Source organism: Primulina eburnea, chromosome 8 (genome assembly GCF_022965805.1).
Source record: "Primulina eburnea isolate SZY01 chromosome 8, ASM2296580v1, whole genome shotgun sequence".
Classification (NCBI taxonomy): Eukaryota; Viridiplantae; Streptophyta; class Magnoliopsida; order Lamiales; family Gesneriaceae; genus Primulina; species Primulina eburnea.
Window position 1 is genome coordinate 1693405 of NC_133108.1, and position 21145 is coordinate 1714549.

Here is a 21145-nt window from a genome sequence, read left to right on the forward strand (position 1 = left end):
ATCAACTGTTAAATGAAAAAAAAATTAAGAAAATTAATAACGAATGAAATCACCCACAGGTTTTTGATGGAATACTGATTATAACAAAACACTTTTAATTGAGTTTTGAGTAAAGTTATGAAATCATACATATAATTTGAAAATATATATATTTATCGATTTTTAAATTTGAATTTTAATAATTAAATATATAAGTATATATTAAACAAATATATAAGGGGAGATGTGAGTTTAAATATATAACAGATACATGATTATTCGGTTGTCTATATATTGATGGAATCATTTTTTGATTTGAATCGGTAAGATTAGGATCAATCACGTTAATGTAGATCTAAAATCAAGAAAATGCCTAAAAGCAAAAAAAATTAAGAATCAATCACGTTAATGGTCAAAAAGTAAAAGCATATAAAGTAAATGTATTTCTAATTAGTATTTAGTCAATATTCTTCAGGAATATAAATTGAAGATCTTGGATAATATTCTTCAGGAATATTGATAGATATAAGATCTTGAATAATATTCTTCAGGAATATTGGTAAATTTAAGATCTTGTATCCTTAGATCTGTCACGATTTATCAACATAAAAATATGTAGTGCTGCTTTAAGAACACCAACATAAAATAAGAGTTTGTGCTTCTTCAAGAGCATCAATATAAATATAAAATATTGTGCTACTTCTGGAGCATTAATATAAAACTAAGATTATCATCATAAGATCATATTTGCTATTTCGAGAGCATCAATATGAAATCTACATATTGTGCTTTATCGAGAGCATACATACGAAAGAAAATAATTAATGAGTTTACCTTTGAAGAGCACCCGTGCTGATAACGTGTTATAAATTTAGTAGAGAGAATGAGAGAAAAACTAGTCTCTTATTACAACCAAACAACTCTATTTATAATGTAGAGAGGTTAGTCTATAAAAGGAACTTTACAATCAAATCAATCACCTAAATATCATATATATATATAACAGTGGACAAATTTTTTGAGTTAATTGTTACCCGTTAATATCTTATAAATTTTACGTTCTAATTATTAATTTATAAGGATGATGGTGAAATAAAGCTTTTTTGAACGTGAGAGTGGTGTATTAGATGTACCACATTGACTAGATGTGTCATATATCTCATATCGGTTGTATTAAGTTTTTGAGAGTTGTATATACATACATTTAAACAATTTTTTCCATAAATTAACTTTTACAAGGAGTTAGACTTTAGTCCATAATCTTAATATTAGATAATAAAATTATAGATAAATAAATAAATTATCAGCAGTTTGACACTGATTTTTTTTTTTTTTTGGTTACGACAGTGTATCTTAAAATAAAGTGTTGAAGAACTTTTTTTTAATCATCGACCATGTGATTTCTTCTATATTGCATCAAAATATATTATTTGTTTTTCTTATGAACTCATCTTTCATAAGTAAAATTAGTGATCGATAGTCTGCACTTCTAATTTTTGCTCAAATATAAAACTTTTATTTCATTCATTTGATGAGTACAAATATTAGGACTCGCATTTTTCGGTTTCCAAATTAGTTGTCGTATTTTTTATTTTGTCGTCTAACTTGTCAAAAGTTGGCTCTTAATATTGTAACTTTGTTTTTTTTTTTTGGGATTTATAGTAATATTATGCCGGAACGCTTACGTCGCGCCTGAAAATAATGAGTTGACACCGGGGGAAATTTCACGTGTTAGAGAAATAGGACAAAATCAACCAAAAAAAACAAAAGGAAAGAAAACCAAGCCCCACGTTAATAAGTCATAGGATTTTTTCCTAATTTACTTATAGAAATTATTTACTTGATTGATAATTTAAGGATTATGCCATACATAAAAGTTTCCTTCGGTGCTGGATAATTTCTTCCCGGATTAATTTGAATCAGGGATTTAATTTCTATAATTATTGATATTCTATTACATTTTTATCATAATGCAGTTGTTATTCTTAGTTGGATTTATTTTTATTTTTGATAAGGGATGATTTCAGAACGAATGGAGGGAGTTCTATTGTAAGTGTGAAAGTAACCGGGCATGTAGGAAATTTCTTTCTATTTGCAAAGCCTGACTTTTCTTAACAATTATTTCATACTTTTCTACCCAATTTTTCCAATTTGCCGACCCCATCATTAAATGACATTTGCCAATTATTGGAATTGAAGGCAAGGAATGTCATAGTTTCAAAAGTTTGCATAAACTAAGAAAAAGTTGTTCCACTTCCTGAATGACGGGGATCTTAGAATCAATGAGTAAAAGAGAATTTTGAAACCAACAAGTAAATAGAATTGATGAAATTCCTGACCAACACATCAAGGAACACAGAAAAATAGTATATCCTTACCGATTTGAAATGGTAAGATAAAATATGATTGAATTTACAATTCACTTATTGCTGTCAAATTTTGGAAATTAACGTGAATACATGAAGCTGAAAATTTTCCCAAATTCCTTCTTGCTGCGAAATTCTGTAGAAGTGATGTGATGCTGAAAATTGTAAAATTGGGAGAAGAAAGGTGGAGATGGAGGGAGGAAACTGTTCCAATTTCTTATCTACCAATTACCAATACTATGTAATTTAGGAATTTTTTTGTGTTTTATTTGCAATTTAATAGAGAACATATCAAAAGATCATTCGGTTAGTTAGTATACGATTGTCATACATACTTAATAAATAGAAATAGATATTTCAAATATCATTTCATCAACCACTTTTAGGTTACAGAGAATAGATTCAGCAAGTCGGGTATGGAACACCACAGTCGGAAAAAGTTTTCTTTGCATTTGGCGAGGCAAGATAAGGCGCCAATATGGGACTCTTGATGTAGCGGCAAAGGCATGGCACCTGCTCCTTCAGCTTTGTACAGCAATCCGGAATCGGAGGAGCGCCAGTAAATATGGCCCCGATGCATGGGCTGAGCACCGTCACGTCGCAATTCACCGCCGACGTTTCTTGTATTTTGAAGACCAGGACCGCCGCTAGGCACCAGAAAGCAACAGTAACGGCAGACTTGTTCATTTTCGGAAGGAAATTAATTAATGGTGGGAATTTATAGTACACTTGCTAGGGTTTCAATGTAGCTCAGAGAGTTTGTGTGATTGAGGATGAAGAAATGGAGTGGAATTTATAGGCGTGGGCAGCAGAAAACGTCCGGAGAGGCATTAATTTTCCAGGCTGGATGCATATAGTTTGTTTCCAAGGCAGGGGACTCGACATTTTCTTTTTTTTTTACGGTAACGGGACTCGACATTTTCTAGGCAGCAGACGGATTTTGAAAAATGATGATCATTTTCGCAATATGTTTCGGTCACTTATTTTATTAATCAGATATTTATCTGAATCAAAAATATAAAATATGAAACGAAGTATAAAATATCAAATGATATTATTACTGCGTGCTGACTCGAACAAAATTAGAAGAAAACTTCATCGCTCACGGTTGCACTGAAATAACTTGTAGCAGCATTTTCACATAATTTCAATGGTTTCCTCGAACGTTTCAAATCAAAATTCACGCGTACAAAAAATGGAATTCAAATTATTTTGAATGAAAATGAAGATAACAATTGTACCAAATAGCCGAAAATTAATTTAATGCACAAAAACCAAACTTTGAAAACTTAGTAGCTAAAACCAAAAAGTTAGTTGGCAAAAAGAATTACACAAAAAACTCTTATAACACGGTCTCATGGTTCAGTGTTGTGAGACTAGATCTTTTATTTGGGTCACTCATGGAAAAAAATATATTTTTTTATCGTAAATATGAACATGATTGACCCGTCTCAGAAATAAAGATACGTGAGACCATCTCAGAAGAGAATTACTCAAAAAAATTATTATCCTATATTCTATCGTAACACAGTTGTTATTCCTAGTTGGATTTATGTTTAGTTTTTATGAAAGTAACGAAGACGATCGATTATATAAATAAACAATCCAGATATTTCAAATCATTTAATTAACCATCAATGTGAGGGTACATGGATTTAACAAGTCGGGTATGGAACACCGCAGGTGGCTAAGGTTTTCTTTCCATTTTCTAGATAAGGCGCCAATAAGGGATTCTTCGTGTAGCCGCAAAGGCATGCAACCTGCTCCTTCAGCTTTGTACAGCATTCCACACTCGGAGGAGTGCCACCAATTACCGCCCCCAGGCATGGGCTGAGCTCCATCACGTTGCAAGTCACCGCCAGCGTTTCTTGTATTCCGAAGACCAGCCCCGCCGCCATTAGGCACCAGAAAGTAACAGTGACAGCAAACTTGTTCATTCTCGGGCGCGCGGAAATTAAAATGGAGCGGATATTACCGTAAGTTGCTAGGGCTTTCAATATAGCTAGCTCAGAAAGTTTGTGTGATGGGAGTGAAGAAATGGAGTGGAATTTATAGGCGTGGGCAGCAGCAAATGTTTGTAGAGGCATTTATTTGCCAGACTGGATCCATATAATTTGTTCCCAAATATTAGTTGAATAATATTAATTATATTTTGATTTCTGTCACCAAAACATATGAGTGTGTAACTATTTTGATTTTTGTCACCTATAAAAATTCAACACATGACAATCAATTTTTTTAAAAATTGCCGACAATCATTTGTTGATGTAATAGAAAATGTTACATGAGATTTTTTTCACAATTCAAATTGTAACTCTAGAATTTTGAAACTATTTGATGATACGTACCGATGATTAAACACTAGAAATTTAGTTTTAAAACTTTATATTTTTAGTATAATATTTCTTTAATTTTAAAGAAAACAACTAAAAATTTCTTGGTCAGATAACCATATATAGTATCCCATCCGAAAAGTATAGATATCCGCTTATTGAATGATATATTATTTAATGGAAAAATTGTGCAAATTTTCATTCTCACTACTTCTTCTTCTTCTTCTTCTTGTTGTTGTTGTTGCACTATTGTGATCTCTATTTAATGTATATATTTTATTTGTTTTGCAAATTGCAAGCCTATTTAATGCTCAAGGCATATCATGTCTTCTCTTCAAATATACTTCTCAATTATTTAAGCTCCCTTTCGTTTTTTATTCATTTTCTTGAATATAGAATCTAATTTCTATATTTAATTAAAAAAATTTTTTTTTTACAAAAATACCCCTATTAACTAAGTCTTGAAAAATGTACAACCATTTTTTTATTGAATTAAATATGGACAAAATAGAAAGTTTGTTTGTTAACGTCGTTCTCCAATGATTTTCTAAATATATAAATAAAAAGCTTATATATTTGAAATGTATTAAGTATATTCTTTTGAAATAAAGAAGAAAAATCATTTGAAAATTTTAAGATTTAAATAAAATAATTAAATCAGGGAATGTGTGTGGTTGGCCATAATAATTAATAGAAGCTCGACTTTTCAGATAGACTTTGCCTAGGTAAAGTAAATATTTCCCCAATTCTGACCCGTCTTTGGGAACCTCCAATGAGAGGTTTTTTCCGTAGGTTCAATTTTTGAACCTTAAACCATGAATCTTTCATGGTCCAAATTTAAAACATGGTTCAAAATTCTGAACATTTTTCATGGTGAAAGAAGATGTGGGAATGCAGCACTCCAATGATATGGAGTCCCCATAATAGTGATTTAATTTAAGCGGTCGTGTCTGCAGACTCATGGATATATATGACACGATTGTTTTGGTGTCGCGAGATCAAATAATGATATCAATATGCTTAGCCAATCATCTTTGTTCAACGTGTTCAAAAAAATGGACTCAAGATAAAATTTACAATAAATTGCAAAAAATATATATACCAAGGGATATTGCTTAACATAAGGAATTTATCCGGAGTGGCAAATTTTGTAAGAGCTTTCCGTGCTCTCCATACCCTAAGAGACAGAAGTTCAAGGCAATGCAGGAGGAGGCAAGAAAAGATGTCGAGCAAGCATTCGAGTGATATAATCTCGTTGGGTACATAATAATTAGAGATCCAAAGCGATTTTGGAGAAGAATTATAACTTGAAGGATATCATATACTTGAATTATTTTGCATAACACCATTATTAATTACGAGGGAGATACATCACCCTTCAGATTATTCAAGGGTGCGGTCGAAGAATTTAACAAGTACATCAAGAGAAATTGCGAGCTACTTGATAGGGCAACACATCACCAACTACGATCCGACTTAGTTGAACATATATGAGCATACTACGCCACCAATTACATATCTTTATATTTTATTTACGAATTGTTTGTAATGTATTTTTTTCTTGCACTCTTTTATTTTGAAGTTCTCGAGTAATATTTTAAATATTTATTTAATTATTAAATTAATTACAAATTAATATATATGATTAATAAATCAATTTTATTAGTTATCATGATTATTATAAATATAAATTTACTTGAATATATACTTTAAAATTATAAATAGAGATAGTAAATTAAAGTATTGAGAATGAATGTGATTGAATAGAGGGATCTAGAAAAAATTATGTTTTGGGGTTATGCTTGAAAGAGAAATATTTAAAAATAATGAGTTTTTAACTTTTGACACATTGTGTTACTATGTGTTTAAATCATTCGGCCGTCTCATGAATTAACCTTATTATAAATTCTCATATTTCCGCATCAAAACCCAGAAAGTAGAGATATTTTAAGAATAAGGGGATCGAATTTTTTAATAACACGCGTTTTTAATTCATGTATTTATAATTGCTCCAAAAGGTGAGATCGCTCACCTTAGGCGCCCTCACCCCGACCCGACAGAAATGTGAGAGGAGGTAAATTATGGTGACTCAGCCAACCAGCAGCAGCTAGACCTTATGCTACACCGCATACAAGGAGCTCCCCCTCATTGGAGGGAATTTAACTCCCACACTGCCGCTTGCGAGACTTGATCCCTGGTCATTGCTCCAAGATTCACTGCTGCTGACCAACTACGCTAAGCCCATGCGGACTTCATTTATTTATAATTGGTATGTGGTTTGATATCTATATCCATCGATGGATATAGAGTTGCTTTTAATTTCAAAATAAAATATTAGAATAATTGTGGATGGCCGCTGATCTCTCAACAAAATTGCCTCGGTTCTTATCGATGTATATCGAAATTCTTAATCTTTGTTTCTCAATAGGTTTTTATTTTTGTTTTTTGTACTTGAATAATTTGTTTTAATTTCTATAATCGATTCTTCAGGAAACTGTGAAGCTTAAAATCTTTAGTATGTGCATCATCTGCAACGTATATATTCATAAAAATCACACACGTTATTTTACCAATAAATTTTTTTCTGTAATAACTAAAAAAATTTCAAAGTCAGTGCACCAAAATCAAAGCCAGTGGACCAAAAATATTATTTTTCTCTAAGAAAATTACTCACATCTTTCATAACTAAGGCCGATTTTCCACATGTGCTAGATTTTTAATTTGGCAAAAATTTGTGTGAGACAGTCTCGCGGGTCATATTTTATGAGACGGATCTTTATTTGGGTAATCCATGAAAAAATATTGCTTTTTATGCTAAGAGTATTACTTTTTATAGTGAATATGGGTAGAGTTGACTCGTCTCACAGATAGAGATCCGTGAGACGGTCTCACATGAGACCTACTCTTTTAATTATTTGTTAATTCATCGTCATAAATCCTACTCAATTTAAATGTTTTTAGTCATTGCTTGCCATCAATCTCGTCCCAATACAGCGCTAACAGTGTGATTCTATTAAGGATCTTGTCTCCTCGATCGGGAATTAGTACTGGTATACTTATTGCCTATCCTTCTAATAAATTATGCATTAATTTTTTTCTTAGTTTAATTGATTTGTTTTTCATCCATTACATGTTATATTCATAATTTATAATTATTAGAATTTGTAAGAACATAAACAATCGAACTATAAAACTAAAGAAGACGATCGATTATATATGTTTGATCAAATCTCTTCATTAACCACTAATTTTAGGGTACATGTGGATTTAACAAGTCGGGTATGGAACACCGCAGGTGGCTATAGTTTTCTTTACATTTGATATATAAGGCGCCAATGTGGGACTTTTGATGTATTCGCAAAGGCATGGAACATGCTCCTTCAGGGTTCTACAGCAATCCAGAAACGGAGGAACGCCGCCAATTATCGCAGCGAGGCATGGGTTGAGATCCGTCACGCTGCAGTTCAACCCCGACTTTTCTTGCATTCCGAAGACCAGCACCCCCGCTAGGCACCAGAAGGCAACAGTAACAGCAAACTTGTTCATTCTCGGGCGGGAAGGGAAGAAATTAAAATGGAGGGGATAGTACCGTTCGTTGCTAGGGTTTCAATGTAGCTTAGAAAGTTTGTGTGATGAGAGTGAAGAAATGGAGTGGAATTTATAGGCGTGGGCAGCAGCAAATGTCCGGAGAGGCATTAGTTTGCAAGGCTGGATCCATTTTATAAGTTGCCAAATATATATTATTAATTATATTGGAAAATTTCATCAAATTATATGTTATAATAATCATTAATTACTACCTATATCAAATTATAATTTTTTTTCCTAATCCAACATATTTAAAAAAACATTCTTATAAAAAATAAGGCAAAAACTTGTGTGATACGGTTTTATAGATCGTATTTTGTGAGACACATCTCTTATTTGTGTCATCCACTTTTTATTGTGAATATCGATAGGGTTGATCTGTCTCACAGATAAGGTTCGTAAGACCGTTTTATAAGATACATACTCTATCAATAAATCCCAACACATGACACATCATACAAATTTTTTTCCTATCCTCTATTTGGTGTATATAATATATATATCTGTTTTGTAAATTTAGTTATTTTTTCATTAGTGTTACATAAGCAAAATCTGATGTCACATAACTAAAAAACAAACAATAAAACAAATTAATTACACCAAAACCGAAATTTAACTAAGAATTAAAACATTTTGGGCCCAAATTATAAAACCAATTACACTATTTTCCCTTATTCAATTGAATTTGATAGAATATCATAAATGACACGTGGATAATAATGAAATGCCAACTGCGTCGTTGTATCTCTTGCCATGCGTGAAGTTTAAGTCGGCTGCACCGTTATCAGCACGATATTCGAAGTTTCGGTTCTCCGTATTTTTCCAAGCTCTAAAACGCAAAAAAAATGTAACAATATTTAAAAGTGAGAATATTTATTTATTTTTATTGTGAATGTATTTAATATATAATATTATTTTATTATGTAAAAAGAGTCTATGACATCTCATTATAATAATGTGATGTGATTATATTATTAGGCTGCTTATATATTTTAATTATGTTACTTTATTGTATATATATTTGAATAATATCATGTTATTATATAAAAGAAGTAACATGATGTGATTATTTTACTGTTTATATATTTTTATTGTGTTATATATTAATTATATATATATAAATATAATGTAAAGATATTATATAAGGGTGTCACTAACCACCACTGAAAAACATCATGAGAACATGAGTGTTCATGAAAATCACTAAAAACGATTTGAAAGTTCTTGTTTTATATGCGGCACTCCTAGGACATTGGTAATGCTAGTGAATTTACTTCCCAGACTTTCAATTATTATTGTATGTCAATGAGAATCACTGTTGAGCATCATAATGCTAATGTACATGCACAAAATGAATTAACTGAATCATTGATTAAACGTCTACAGTTGATTGCTAGATCATTGATTATGAAAACAAAACTCCATGTTTCTATATGGGACATGCAATTTTACATGCTGGTTCATTAATTCGCATCAGACTAAGTGCATATTATAAATACTCAGCATTGCAGTTTGTCTTTGATAAAGAACCAGACATTTATCATCTGAGAATTTTTGGATGTATGGTATACGTACTTATTGCACCGCCTCAATGAAAAAAATGGCCCTTCAAAGAAATATCGAAATTTATGTTGGTTATGATAGCCCATCAATAATTCGATATCTTGAACATCATACATGCGACGTGTTTACAGCATGTTTTGCTGACTGTCATTTTAATGAGGAAATCTTCCCAATGTTAAGGGTAGAAAAGAAACACATCTAAAAAAAATTACATGATATACATCATCATTCTTACATCTGGATCCAAGAACTAAACAATGTGAAAAGAATGTACAACAAATTGTGTACTTGCAAAGAATAACAAATCAAATACCAGATTCATTTGCAGACACAAAAGGGATAACTAAATCATATATAAATGTTGTAAATGTCCCCGCTCGAATTGAAATTCCAAATAAACAAATTGAAGACATTCATGATGTCATAAAACGCTTGAAACGTGGAAGGTCAATCAGTTCCAAGGATAAAAATCCTTTACAAAGAAAGAGCATAGAGAAACACGATGATCACAAAATATATAATGATATTCCGACAGAAATACATGATGATGAAAATGTTCTGTGACATTATATGAAGATAATGGTGCATGTGTTGCTCAAATGAAAGAAGGATATATAAAAAAACGACAAAATTAAACATATTCTTCCTAAGTTCTTTGCATTCACCCAATAGTTTGAAAAGAATAAAGATATTGATATTCGTCACATTAAGTCAAGTGAAAACTCATCAGATTCCTTCACAAAAACACTTAATATATATATATATATATATATATATATATATATATAGATATATATATATAGATATATATAATTTTGGGATGCGCAATCTACGAAAAAATCGTCCGTGTTAACATGAGGGGAGCTTACGTGACTACATTTTTTTCCCTTACTATGTTTTTATCCAAACGGGTTTTTCTTAGTAAGACTTTTAACGAGACAATATAAAAATACGTAATGAATACAATCATTGTATCATGATCATAATCACAAAGAGAGAGTGTTGAAAATAAGAGATTGACTGCTGAAAATAAGAGTTGTAAATATTAAAAATTACTGTGTGATGATGTATGTAATAATTTATTTATTTTTGGATTATTTCCGAAGAAATTTTATAAATAGATTTTTCAATTTGTGAAGAAAAATACAAATGAACGGAGAAAATGTTATAAAATGTGTAGTTTAATATATTTTGTGAATTTGAGATTTTTACTTTTTACTATAAATTTTTACTTTTAACATTTAAAACTTATTCAGAGATATAAATAAATGAATAATACATAATATAAACAAACAAACACACACAAAAATCATTAGTATATATATATATATATATATATATATATATATATATATATATATATATATATATATATATATATATATAAACAAACAAACACACACACACACAAAAATCATTAATGCAGTTGTAAATATATAAATCAATGAAGACTTAGTTGTTACACATGTATATGTTGAAAAGTCGTTTTCACAGATCACAAGCGAAAACACACCACTCGAATATGACATCAATTATCATTCTAATATCTTCCTCTTGGATATTATATATTTCCACTCAAAATAGGTGCGTTTATTCAACTTCCTACCTACCTACATAGCTAGAAGACTCGGACGTGCTTCTTAAATTAATCCCACTCTTTTCATTTGTATAATTAGGTGTAAAAAGATCAGCAAACTACCATTTTTTTTACATCTCAACCAATCAATTAAATTTGTCGAGGTAAATTTTTTGGATCAAATATACTGTTTATTAGGGATTCTTGGAATTTTAAGCAAGGGGGATTCGGATTCTGATGCCTCTGACGTTAGTGTATTAAGTAAGCCATGGATGTTGTTGTTGCATTCAATTTCTAATTCATGTGTGCCAAATTTTATCAGTTGAAACCGTATGGCATATGCGTAACACTTTTACCATTTCTTCCAATAATAATTGACTTGCAAAGTAGCAGGTGAACGATTTTATTATTTAATGTCATTTACCAAGTCCATGGTTTTATACAACGTAGTTGCTTAAGTAAGTGCCCAATCTCCACTTTTCATTTTTAATCATTTTCTTGAATTAATACCCCAACTTCCATCAATTTCCAAGTCCTTCAATGTGATTGAACTCGATCTTCTTACAATCATAAATGATTGATCTTCTATATAATTTTTCCCAAAAAAGTTTCTTGAAATGAAGGCTGAAATCCCTTCCTGGTTCACTAGGTTTCTTCATCTTGTATTCGCAATAAAAGTCTTTGTCATATTCCAAGCCCCTAATGGATCCAGCAACCCCCAACAACTCTACAACGCATGCAGCAAGTGCATTCAACTGCGGCAATACAATCAACGGAATCGGCTATCCTTTCCGGGATATTCACGATCCTCCCTACTGTGGCCACCCGAGCTTCATCCTCAGCTGTGATTCAACCAATGTAACAAGAATCTACCTCACGAGCACAATGTATCAGGTTCTGGAAATAAACCAAGCCGCTCAAATCATGCGAGTCGTGAGAGACGACATCATGATGGAAACTTGCCCACAAGTGATGGTTAACACCACTTTAGACCACACGGTCTTTGGTTACGCATCCACGTATAAGAATTACACGTTCTTGTACGGTTGCCCGGCCTCGAAATATCCGTATTACAACCCTCTTTCTTGTCGGAGATTCGGATCAAATGACGGTGATTTTGTAAACGTGTATCTGCTGTCAGGAAATCAGGGCCCTGGAAAGTGTAATACTAGTGTCGTAGTTCCAGGGCCTGGAAACGAGGACGTTGAAAATGGGAATTCAACAGGTTTAGTTGAAGTACTCCGAGAGGGATTCGAGATTAAGTGGAAACTTGATAGCGAAGCTTGCCTTGCGTGTATTGAATCCAAGGGAAGATGTGGATTCAATATAAAAAATAATCAGACGGGCTGCTTTTGCCCTGGTCCTCCATATTTGGCTGACACTTGCTCAATATTCGCTAATGGATCATCGCCTATTCCCGAATCGTCTCCGTCTCCGGGTACGCATAATGCCTTCCTTCTTGCTTGGAATTACATATGTTTTACGGCATCTTACGCAATCACTTCATTTCATTGCACAAAATTGTGAGCTATATAAGATTTGTAGGCAGCTTTTTACAGTTAACACCAAGTATTTTTGAAACTACTCTAATCAAGATGCATGTTTTTTCCAAAAACCTGTTGGTTCTGTATGTGTTCATTTGATTTGGAAAACTTGGTAAAAGGTTGCAAGTGGTAGTCTAGTACAAGGTGTCTCGTTTATAAAGAAAACAAAATAAAGGGAAAATGATATTTTTCCCATTGAATTATCCATTTTTTTTTTACTAAATTTTGGTTTTGATACACTGACTTATGATTTTTTTAATATTTTGATCAAACTGTTGACGTGATATTAGAATTCATGTCAGTATTTTCCGATGTAGCACTTCTACGATATTAAACTCAAAATTAGTATATTAAACCTGTTAAAATTGGAACTTGGACCTAACTCAACCCCAAAAGCTAGTTTAAGGGGGAGGATTGTCCAAGCCAATATATGCAATTCCCAGGTTATTTATCCTACCGATGTAGGATAATTAACACACCCTCTCACGTCCATAAATGAACATTTGGAGCGTGGAGTTTTTACAAATGACCCAATTTGAAAACTTAGGAGGCTAAAACCCAAAATAAACAAAATTTATGAACCAAAACTATATTTCCCAAATAAATTATGATTGTTAGGTCAGTCCACCAACCTCATCGTGATCATCAGAGTTGGTTTACTCGCACCAAATTTTGACTAATTCGATGGCAGTTGAGGCGCATTCCTTGAAAAAGTATTCTGCTATCCCTAAGTGAAATAGCCGAAAACACCTAACAAAAACTTTGTGTGACACCAAGAATCAATATGTGACGTTGGAAATAAATAAGATTCCATCCGATCTTCTTTCCACATCTTGGGTTTATTTCGATTTCGAATCAGCTGGAAGAAGCAAGAATCGATAACAAACCCGTAACTTAAGCTCTGATTAGAGGATAATTTGTACAATGATCAAGACTTCTCATCAATTTCATTTATTTTGAATATTGATTTCAATTACTTAATGCAACAATATTCATCCAAATAATTATATTCTTTGCAATCAATGTACCTCAAACTCGTAACCTAGGTTTTGATGCCAATTATAAGACCGAATGTTTGTCGAATTCGTACGGGGAGAAAATTAATAAAAACATATTATAAAACGCTGTAATTTTTGAAAGGAAGATTTTAATTAATTACTAAAAATCATGTGTAGCAATTTGATCTTGATTTCATTAGAATAATCCGTGAATTTCTTAAACAAAATCACTCAGCACTAAAATATATTGTACTTCAATAAACTAGTTTTACAACGTGTTAATAGAATTATTGGTTGTCGAGTAATAAATGATAATTTTGTATTTAAATTGTTTCACCCACGTGAGTTAAGTTTATCAAATTGAATTGTTTATATATCATGCCGTTTTTTTTATTGAATATGTTTTTTTCTTGTAAATGATTCTATAATAATTTAATTTGTTTATTTGGTTCTTAAACTGATTTTTACTCAATTCGATCTTATTTATTCCTTGCATTTGTCAGTATTTAAATCATTATTTTTATTTGTTTTGTGACAAAAATCAATTATTTACATTTCATTATTTTGATTATTTAAAAATCAATTATTTACATTTCATTATTTTGATTATTTTTATTTTATTTGTATTATACATAGATTCATCTCTGATCCGTGAGATCAGGCCTACATAGTTAATTCATTGAGTTCATTTTAGTTTATATTTAATATTTTTATATATTTTAAAAAAATTATATAGAATCTTTCCTAAAAATTAGCTGAGAGCCTCCTAGGGATGTAAATGATCCAAACCAAGCCGAACAGTATCAAGCTTGAGCTTGGCTCGTTTAAGATTAATTCAAACTCAAGCTCGAGCTCGAGCTTGAGCTCGAGCTTTATTCGAGCTTTTATCATCAGGCTAGAATTCGACTTGTCTTGAAATTACTAAGCTTGTGAAAATCTCGAGTTCGACTCGTTAAAAGCTCGTTTATCATGTTAATCAAGACGGGCTCGAGCTTGATTTATTAATAGCTCGTTTATCATATTTAACAAGCCTGACTTGAGCTCGGCTCGTTTTCGAGCTCTTAAAACATACAATTGAGCTCGAATTTGAGCTTGATTCGAGCTTGTTAAAATTAAATATATCTATGAAGTTATTTTATATTAGACATAAAAGTTTAACTTTTATTAGTACTAATATTTTTATTTGTCAACTCAAAAAATGAGTCAAGCTCGAGCTTACGAGCCACCTAAATGAGCCGAGTTCGAGCTCACGAGCCTATTAACGAACATGTTTGCGAGGTCACGAGCCGAATACGCTTAGGCTTGAGCTTGGTTTGATTAAGTTGTCGAGCTCAAAATCGAGCTTGAGCTTGGTTTGATATGATTAACAAACGAACTCAAACAAGCTTTTATCGAGCCAAACTCCGAATAGCTCGCGAACGGTTTGGTTTGTTTACATCCCTAGAGCCTCCCATTTTCGAGATACAGGCCTCTTTTAGACGTAACTGTTCCCCGTAGCCTAACAAATCAGTCCGGTATTCACGATAAAAAGTAATATTCTTAGTATAAAAAATAATATTTTTTTCATGGATGATCCAAATAAGATATCCATCTCACAAAATACGACCCGTGAAACCGTCTCACATAATAAAATATTTTGCTTCGGACACTGCTTTTGAAACTTGATTTGCAATGTCAATATCAGAATGGGACTAATTTTGACCAATATGAATTTATGATCAATGGGAAATTACCAAATTCTGTTGTCCTATACTAGAAAGTGGGCTACCGGCTACGCATCAGTAGTCCACCCTAGCTAGCTAGCGAGGAATTAGGATTATTGTAATATTCTAAGGGTTCGCTTGGTACTGTAGGATGTGATAATTGAATGATTAATAATTTGATTGATAAATGCTTGATATGATAGATATCAATAATTTGAGAGATATATAATATCATGTGTAGTGTGAAATAAGTGAGATGGATAAAATCATGACAATACATTAATGACCAAAATACCCATCATTTTAATACTGAATTTGTTAATTAAAGTGATTTCCTCCCCAAACCTACAGCCTCTCTTCCGATAACTCACAGAGCAATTGCAAACCCTCTCACCTTTCTTTGCAACTGAAGATTGAAATCTGAGGTTCAATCCCTAAGCCCAAACGGCGTGGATTTCGTTTCACGGAATCAAGGTTCAATCCCTAAGCCCAAACAAATAATAACATACGCCGCCGCCATATCTCTCTAGTTTTTGCAGTGCGCTGTACAAAACTGCGTTTCGTATCTCTCCGTTTTCACTCTCCGGTGTGCCTACGTCCGGCGTCATTTTTTTTGCCTCTCCTCAAGCGGACCTCCGACGTATCCCTCCTTCCCTCTCCTCTATCGAGTTTTATCTTCGATTAATCTTCCAAGTTCTTCAGATATGTAATAGAAATGTGGATTTCATACTCCCCTGTCGATTTCGTATGTCTTCAGCAGGGGTCAATGGCAAGAGTCGAGTGAGAAGAAATGAAGAGAATGACGTAAATAAGACATATTTGCAAATTTGATTCTTTAAGTTAGGGGTATTTCGGTCATTATTATTTATGGGGTTGTCGGACAGTTTTTATCCTCATTGCATTACTGGATTTACTCTCCCACAAAAACAGTGAAAGTTGTCAAACTAATAGTCAATCACAAGTTTCAAAATCAAAGCAAACAAAATATTAACAGTGTATCCAACAGTAATCCTACAACCAAACTGGACCTAAAAATATGTAAATATTCCTTGCTGCATATTTATCGGTTTTTTGTTGAATTTTTTGTGTAATAAAATCTTCAAATCATGTTATTTTTTATTTTTGATATGTAATTATATTTTAATCAAATTAATATATCTTAATATTAAAATAACAAAATTGATTGAATTATTTGAACAAGTGATGTGTCAACATAAAAATTAGGAAAAACACACGTTGGATTAACATTAAAAATCCTTAGTCTACCAAAGCCAACCAAAATATTCAACGTTCAAAGTTCGCCTACTTTTATGATTTATCAAATTGCTGTAAACAAAATGCCTCCGACGCTTCGTCACTTCCCACTTCCACCAAATGCCTCCCTTTCCTCTTTTCTTCACACTCGTCGCCACCCTCTTCACGGCGGTGCGTTCCCAGAACGATGCAGCAACATTCCCAGACTGCGACCGCACCTTCTCATGCGGCGCCATCACCAACATAACCTACCCTTTCACAGGCGGCGACCGCCCCTCGTACTGCGGAGTTCCTGAATTCTCACTCACCTGCCGAGACGACACGATCACCGAGATGACGCATGGTGCACTCGTTTACAGAGTCCTGCAACTCGATCAAACTCAGAAAACTCTCGTTCTGTCTCGCTCCGACCTGTACACTACCACCTGCCCGTCGGAATTCCGCAACACGACCCTCAATTCCTCGTTGTTCTCTTACGAAAGTGTTCAAAATGAAAATCTTAGTTTGTTCTATGGCTGCAACACTACCGCGATGACAGTGACACCGACTAATCTTTTCCAGTGCAATTCCGGTGGCTTCAGTTTCACCAATGCGTATTATATTATCGGGCCGGTGCCAACCGACCCGATTTTGAGGATCCTATCCTGTAGCGTTAGTATTACGGTGCCTGTTTTGCGGGATATAGGCAATCTACTTTCGAATCTACAGCTGACACTTGGGAAGGCATTAACAGAAGGTTTTGGTGTGAATTATGTCGACCCGTACGAGAAGTGGTGCTCCGAGTGCAGTAGGTTAGGCGGGCGATGCGGGTTCGATTCGAGTTTGGTTCAACCCGTTTGTATTTGTGGAGATAGGCCTTGTCCTTTTGCTGTAACACTTGCTCCAGAAGCTAGTTCAAATGCTTCTGAAGGTAATACGGATTTGTCATGCAAGGTCTTGAGCCACTAATGTAGTCTGGAAAACTTACATGTCTTGCTCTTTTGGTTTCTCGTGAGATGTTATCGTTTTTACTCTTCTTCTTTTTTCTGTAAAATGTTATCGGTGATATTCTTTTCTCTTAATGGTGAATTATATATTTATATTATCCGATCGTTTTAACTAAGATTTTGGGGATGGCTACTGCAGGAAATAGCTCTTCGAAGAAAGTGGGATTGATTATTGGTATGATCTCCATCAATAGAACAAAATTTCATTCACTTTCGCAAATTGTATTATGCCTGAAATTTTGATTTTCAGTTCTTTCTATGTGTGGATCCAGGTCTGGCCCTAGCTGGTGCAGTTCTCGCTAGTTTTGCGCTCGGATTCTTGATTTTCTACAGTAAACAGAGGCGTAAAAAGCATATTGCAACCAACTATGTGGACAAAATGAGCAAGGATATCGCCGCTCCTCCCTTGAGCAAGGGTCCCTTGTTTCCCAGTTCGATGAATTTCACTAACAGCATCCCTTCATATCCATCTTCGAAATCCGAATTGGGTTGGGGAAGCACATACTTCGGGGCACATGTTTTCAACTATGCTGAACTAGAAGAAGCTACTAATAACTTCGATCCTTCTAGGGAACTTGGGGATGGTGGATTCGGCACTGTATATTATGGTATATATTCGAGCTCCTTTTTATTCCTTTTTGACTTTGTTATTTCAGCCCACGGTTGGTTATTGAAGATGGGATCTTCTGTTTTTTTTTACTCGAAACAGGGGTGCTAGCTGATGGTCGCGCTGTTGCAGTTAAGCGATTATATGAAAACAATGTCAGACGAGTGGAGCAATTCATGAATGAAGTCGAGATTCTGACCCGGTTAAGGCACGAAAACCTTGTGATGCTTTATGGATGCACGTCCAGGCGCAGCCGAGAGCTAATACTAGTTTATGAGTACATCCGAAATGGAACAGTGGCTGATCATCTTCATGGAAAACGAGCCAAATCAGGCTTGCTATCTTGGCCAGTTCGGCTACATATAGCCATTGAAACAGCTGAAGCACTTACATATCTTCACAAATCAGACATCATCCATCGAGATGTTAAAACCAACAACGTTCTTCTAGACCAAGATTTTCACGTAAAAGTTGCCGACTTTGGGTTGTCAAGATTGTTCCCCACGGATGTCACCCATGTATCAACAGCCCCGCAAGGAACTCCTGGTTATGTCGATCCTGAGTACTACCAGTGTTACCAACTCACCGAAAAGAGTGACGTGTATAGCTTCGGAGTGATGTTAGTCGAGCTTATATCATCATTACAGGCCGTGGACACAAACAGACACCGGCAAGATATCAACTTATCAAACATGGCTATTAACAAGATCCAGAACCGGACATTGCATGAGTTGGTGGATCCAAATCTTGGTTTTGACACGAATAGTACAGTGCGAAGGATGGTCACATTGGTCGCGGAATTAGCTTTTCGATGCTTGCAACATGAAAGGGTTATGAGACCCTCGATGGAAGATGTTCTCGAGGTTCTGAGAGGGATTCAGAATGAGGATCTGAATGCGAATAAGGCAGAAGTAGTCGACATTTTGGCGGATGAAGATGCTCGACTGCTTAGCGTCATCGTTGACCCTCCGTCACCGGATTCGGTTGTCCCCAACAAATGGGGAGGTAGCTCTACATCTAATTCTAGTCGTTGAACTTATCCATTTATCTGCTTGGTGTTTATGTCACAGAGAGATGGACTTCATGAAACATGTTTAAGATGTGATCCTACAAATTTCCATGTATTTTAATGTTATATTTTTTTTTATAAGTGACATGGTTTTGACCATAAGTTTCAAGGCAACGTACATGGCTTAAGTTCTGTTGCTAAGTAGTTTCTTCTAGTAACATGTGGAGCTACAAAATTCTATGCTTTAGTTCAAAATAAACTTGTCAATCTCTGTTTTCAAGTTTTTTGCACCTCAGATTCTTTAATATAGATTCATATTAGATGACTGAACAATTAAAGAATCAGAATCCAATGATAAAATGTCTCTATTAGCAATAAAGAATGATGAAAGCGAGAGCGAAAGGAGGGCCTTTCTCCTGGTGCCACGTGTAAGAATATCAGAGGAAATGAATGGAAACACCGAAACAGAGGATAAAACGAAAAAGTGGCTGGTTTCCCGTACTTACTTAAAACCAGCCCCCTCAACTCTTCTCTTTCAACCTAGAAAATTACACACAGCACTCTGCCTATATACCCTTCCACACAAGATGTCTAGATCTTGCTTTTCCACACTCTGAATCCCTCCAGCTCCCAATCTGATCATTTTCTTGATTGAAGGAAGAATATATCATGGCCACTTTTCAGAAATTCAAGCTCTTGGCGACACAGTGTGCGGTTGCAGGTAGCCCTACTAGAAGCCCAGCCACCAGCCCAGGAAATGTAATACACATCCGCAGGAAGAGAACCCTTCGAATGCTGCTCGGCCGCGCTGGTGGGAGAAGGCTCCCGGAGTGTCCGGATGAGGGCTCTCCTGATCGGAGGGACAGTAGCGATGAAGGGAGCTCGCCGGAGAAAGGGGAGAAGTTGTCTGCCAGGAACAAGCTCAAGGATTTGTTTGTGTCGTCGCCCCCAGCTTTCGGAGAGAGGTCCTCGGAGAATGTCCGGGAAAGGTTGTTGACAACGAGCAGCGTATCCGATGGCGGCGTCAGGGAGGCTGCGTACCGCTCGCTGCGTCCGCTTTCGGCGACGATTCGACAGCGGTTGATGAGGAGAGCGTGGCGTCCGTTGCTTGTCGCCATACCTGAGTAAATGTAATAGTATTGTGAAGTGAAAATTTTGTACGAACATTAAAATTTGTTGTCCTGTTCTTCTCTGGTGTATTACCACACGTGCTATTTTGTCTCTGTCTTCTACTCCATAATTTCAATCATAATTTAATTGCTTGGTGGAGAAATTCAAATGTTATTGTTAATGGTATTTTACAATTTTACTCTTAGAAATGTTGCAATTAAAATTGGATTATTTCTGTTATATATGTAGATTGTAGATAAACAATTTTTATTTTTTTCAAAAAAAATAATATGAATTGATTGGATTTAAATACATTTATTAATATCAGTGGAATAAATTTAACTTTGGGGCGAATTTTTTTTTTATTAATTCTCAAACATGATTTTTGAATTTTTAAGAAATATCAAACTCCGTGCTAATTTGAACTTAAAATTGGATCTAAATAAAAAGAAGTGAAAATTTAGAGGGCAAAGAATATCTTTTTGACCAGCATGAAGCAAGGAAGAAGACAGGGAGTGGGGGCATTGTG

The 21145-nt window shown here is 34.2% G+C and overlaps 2 protein-coding genes across 3 annotated transcripts; both read left to right on the top strand.

Moving 5' to 3' along the window:
• Positions 1–11851: 11851 nt before the first annotated feature.
• Positions 11852–19786, top strand: LOC140838285 (LEAF RUST 10 DISEASE-RESISTANCE LOCUS RECEPTOR-LIKE PROTEIN KINASE-like 1.3). 2 transcript variants are annotated; one of them, XM_073204463.1, is made up of 4 exons: positions 11852–12843; positions 18030–18065; positions 18163–18498; positions 18600–19786. In XM_073204463.1, the coding sequence occupies exons 1-4, from the start codon at positions 12108–12110 to the stop codon at positions 19529–19531; spliced, it is 2040 nt and encodes a 679-aa protein (XP_073060564.1). In that variant the 5' UTR covers positions 11852–12107; the 3' UTR covers positions 19532–19786. The 2 variants fall into 2 exon arrangements, with proteins under 2 accessions (XP_073060564.1, XP_073060563.1); XM_073204462.1 differs by lacking the exon at positions 11852–12843 and adding an exon at positions 16941–17814.
• Positions 19787–20175: 389 nt separating this feature from the next.
• On the top strand, positions 20176–20634 carry LOC140837906 (uncharacterized). The gene has a single exon (XM_073203984.1). The coding sequence runs from the start codon at positions 20176–20178 to the stop codon at positions 20632–20634; it is 459 nt and encodes a 152-aa protein (XP_073060085.1).
• The last annotated feature ends 511 nt before the right edge of the window (positions 20635–21145 follow it).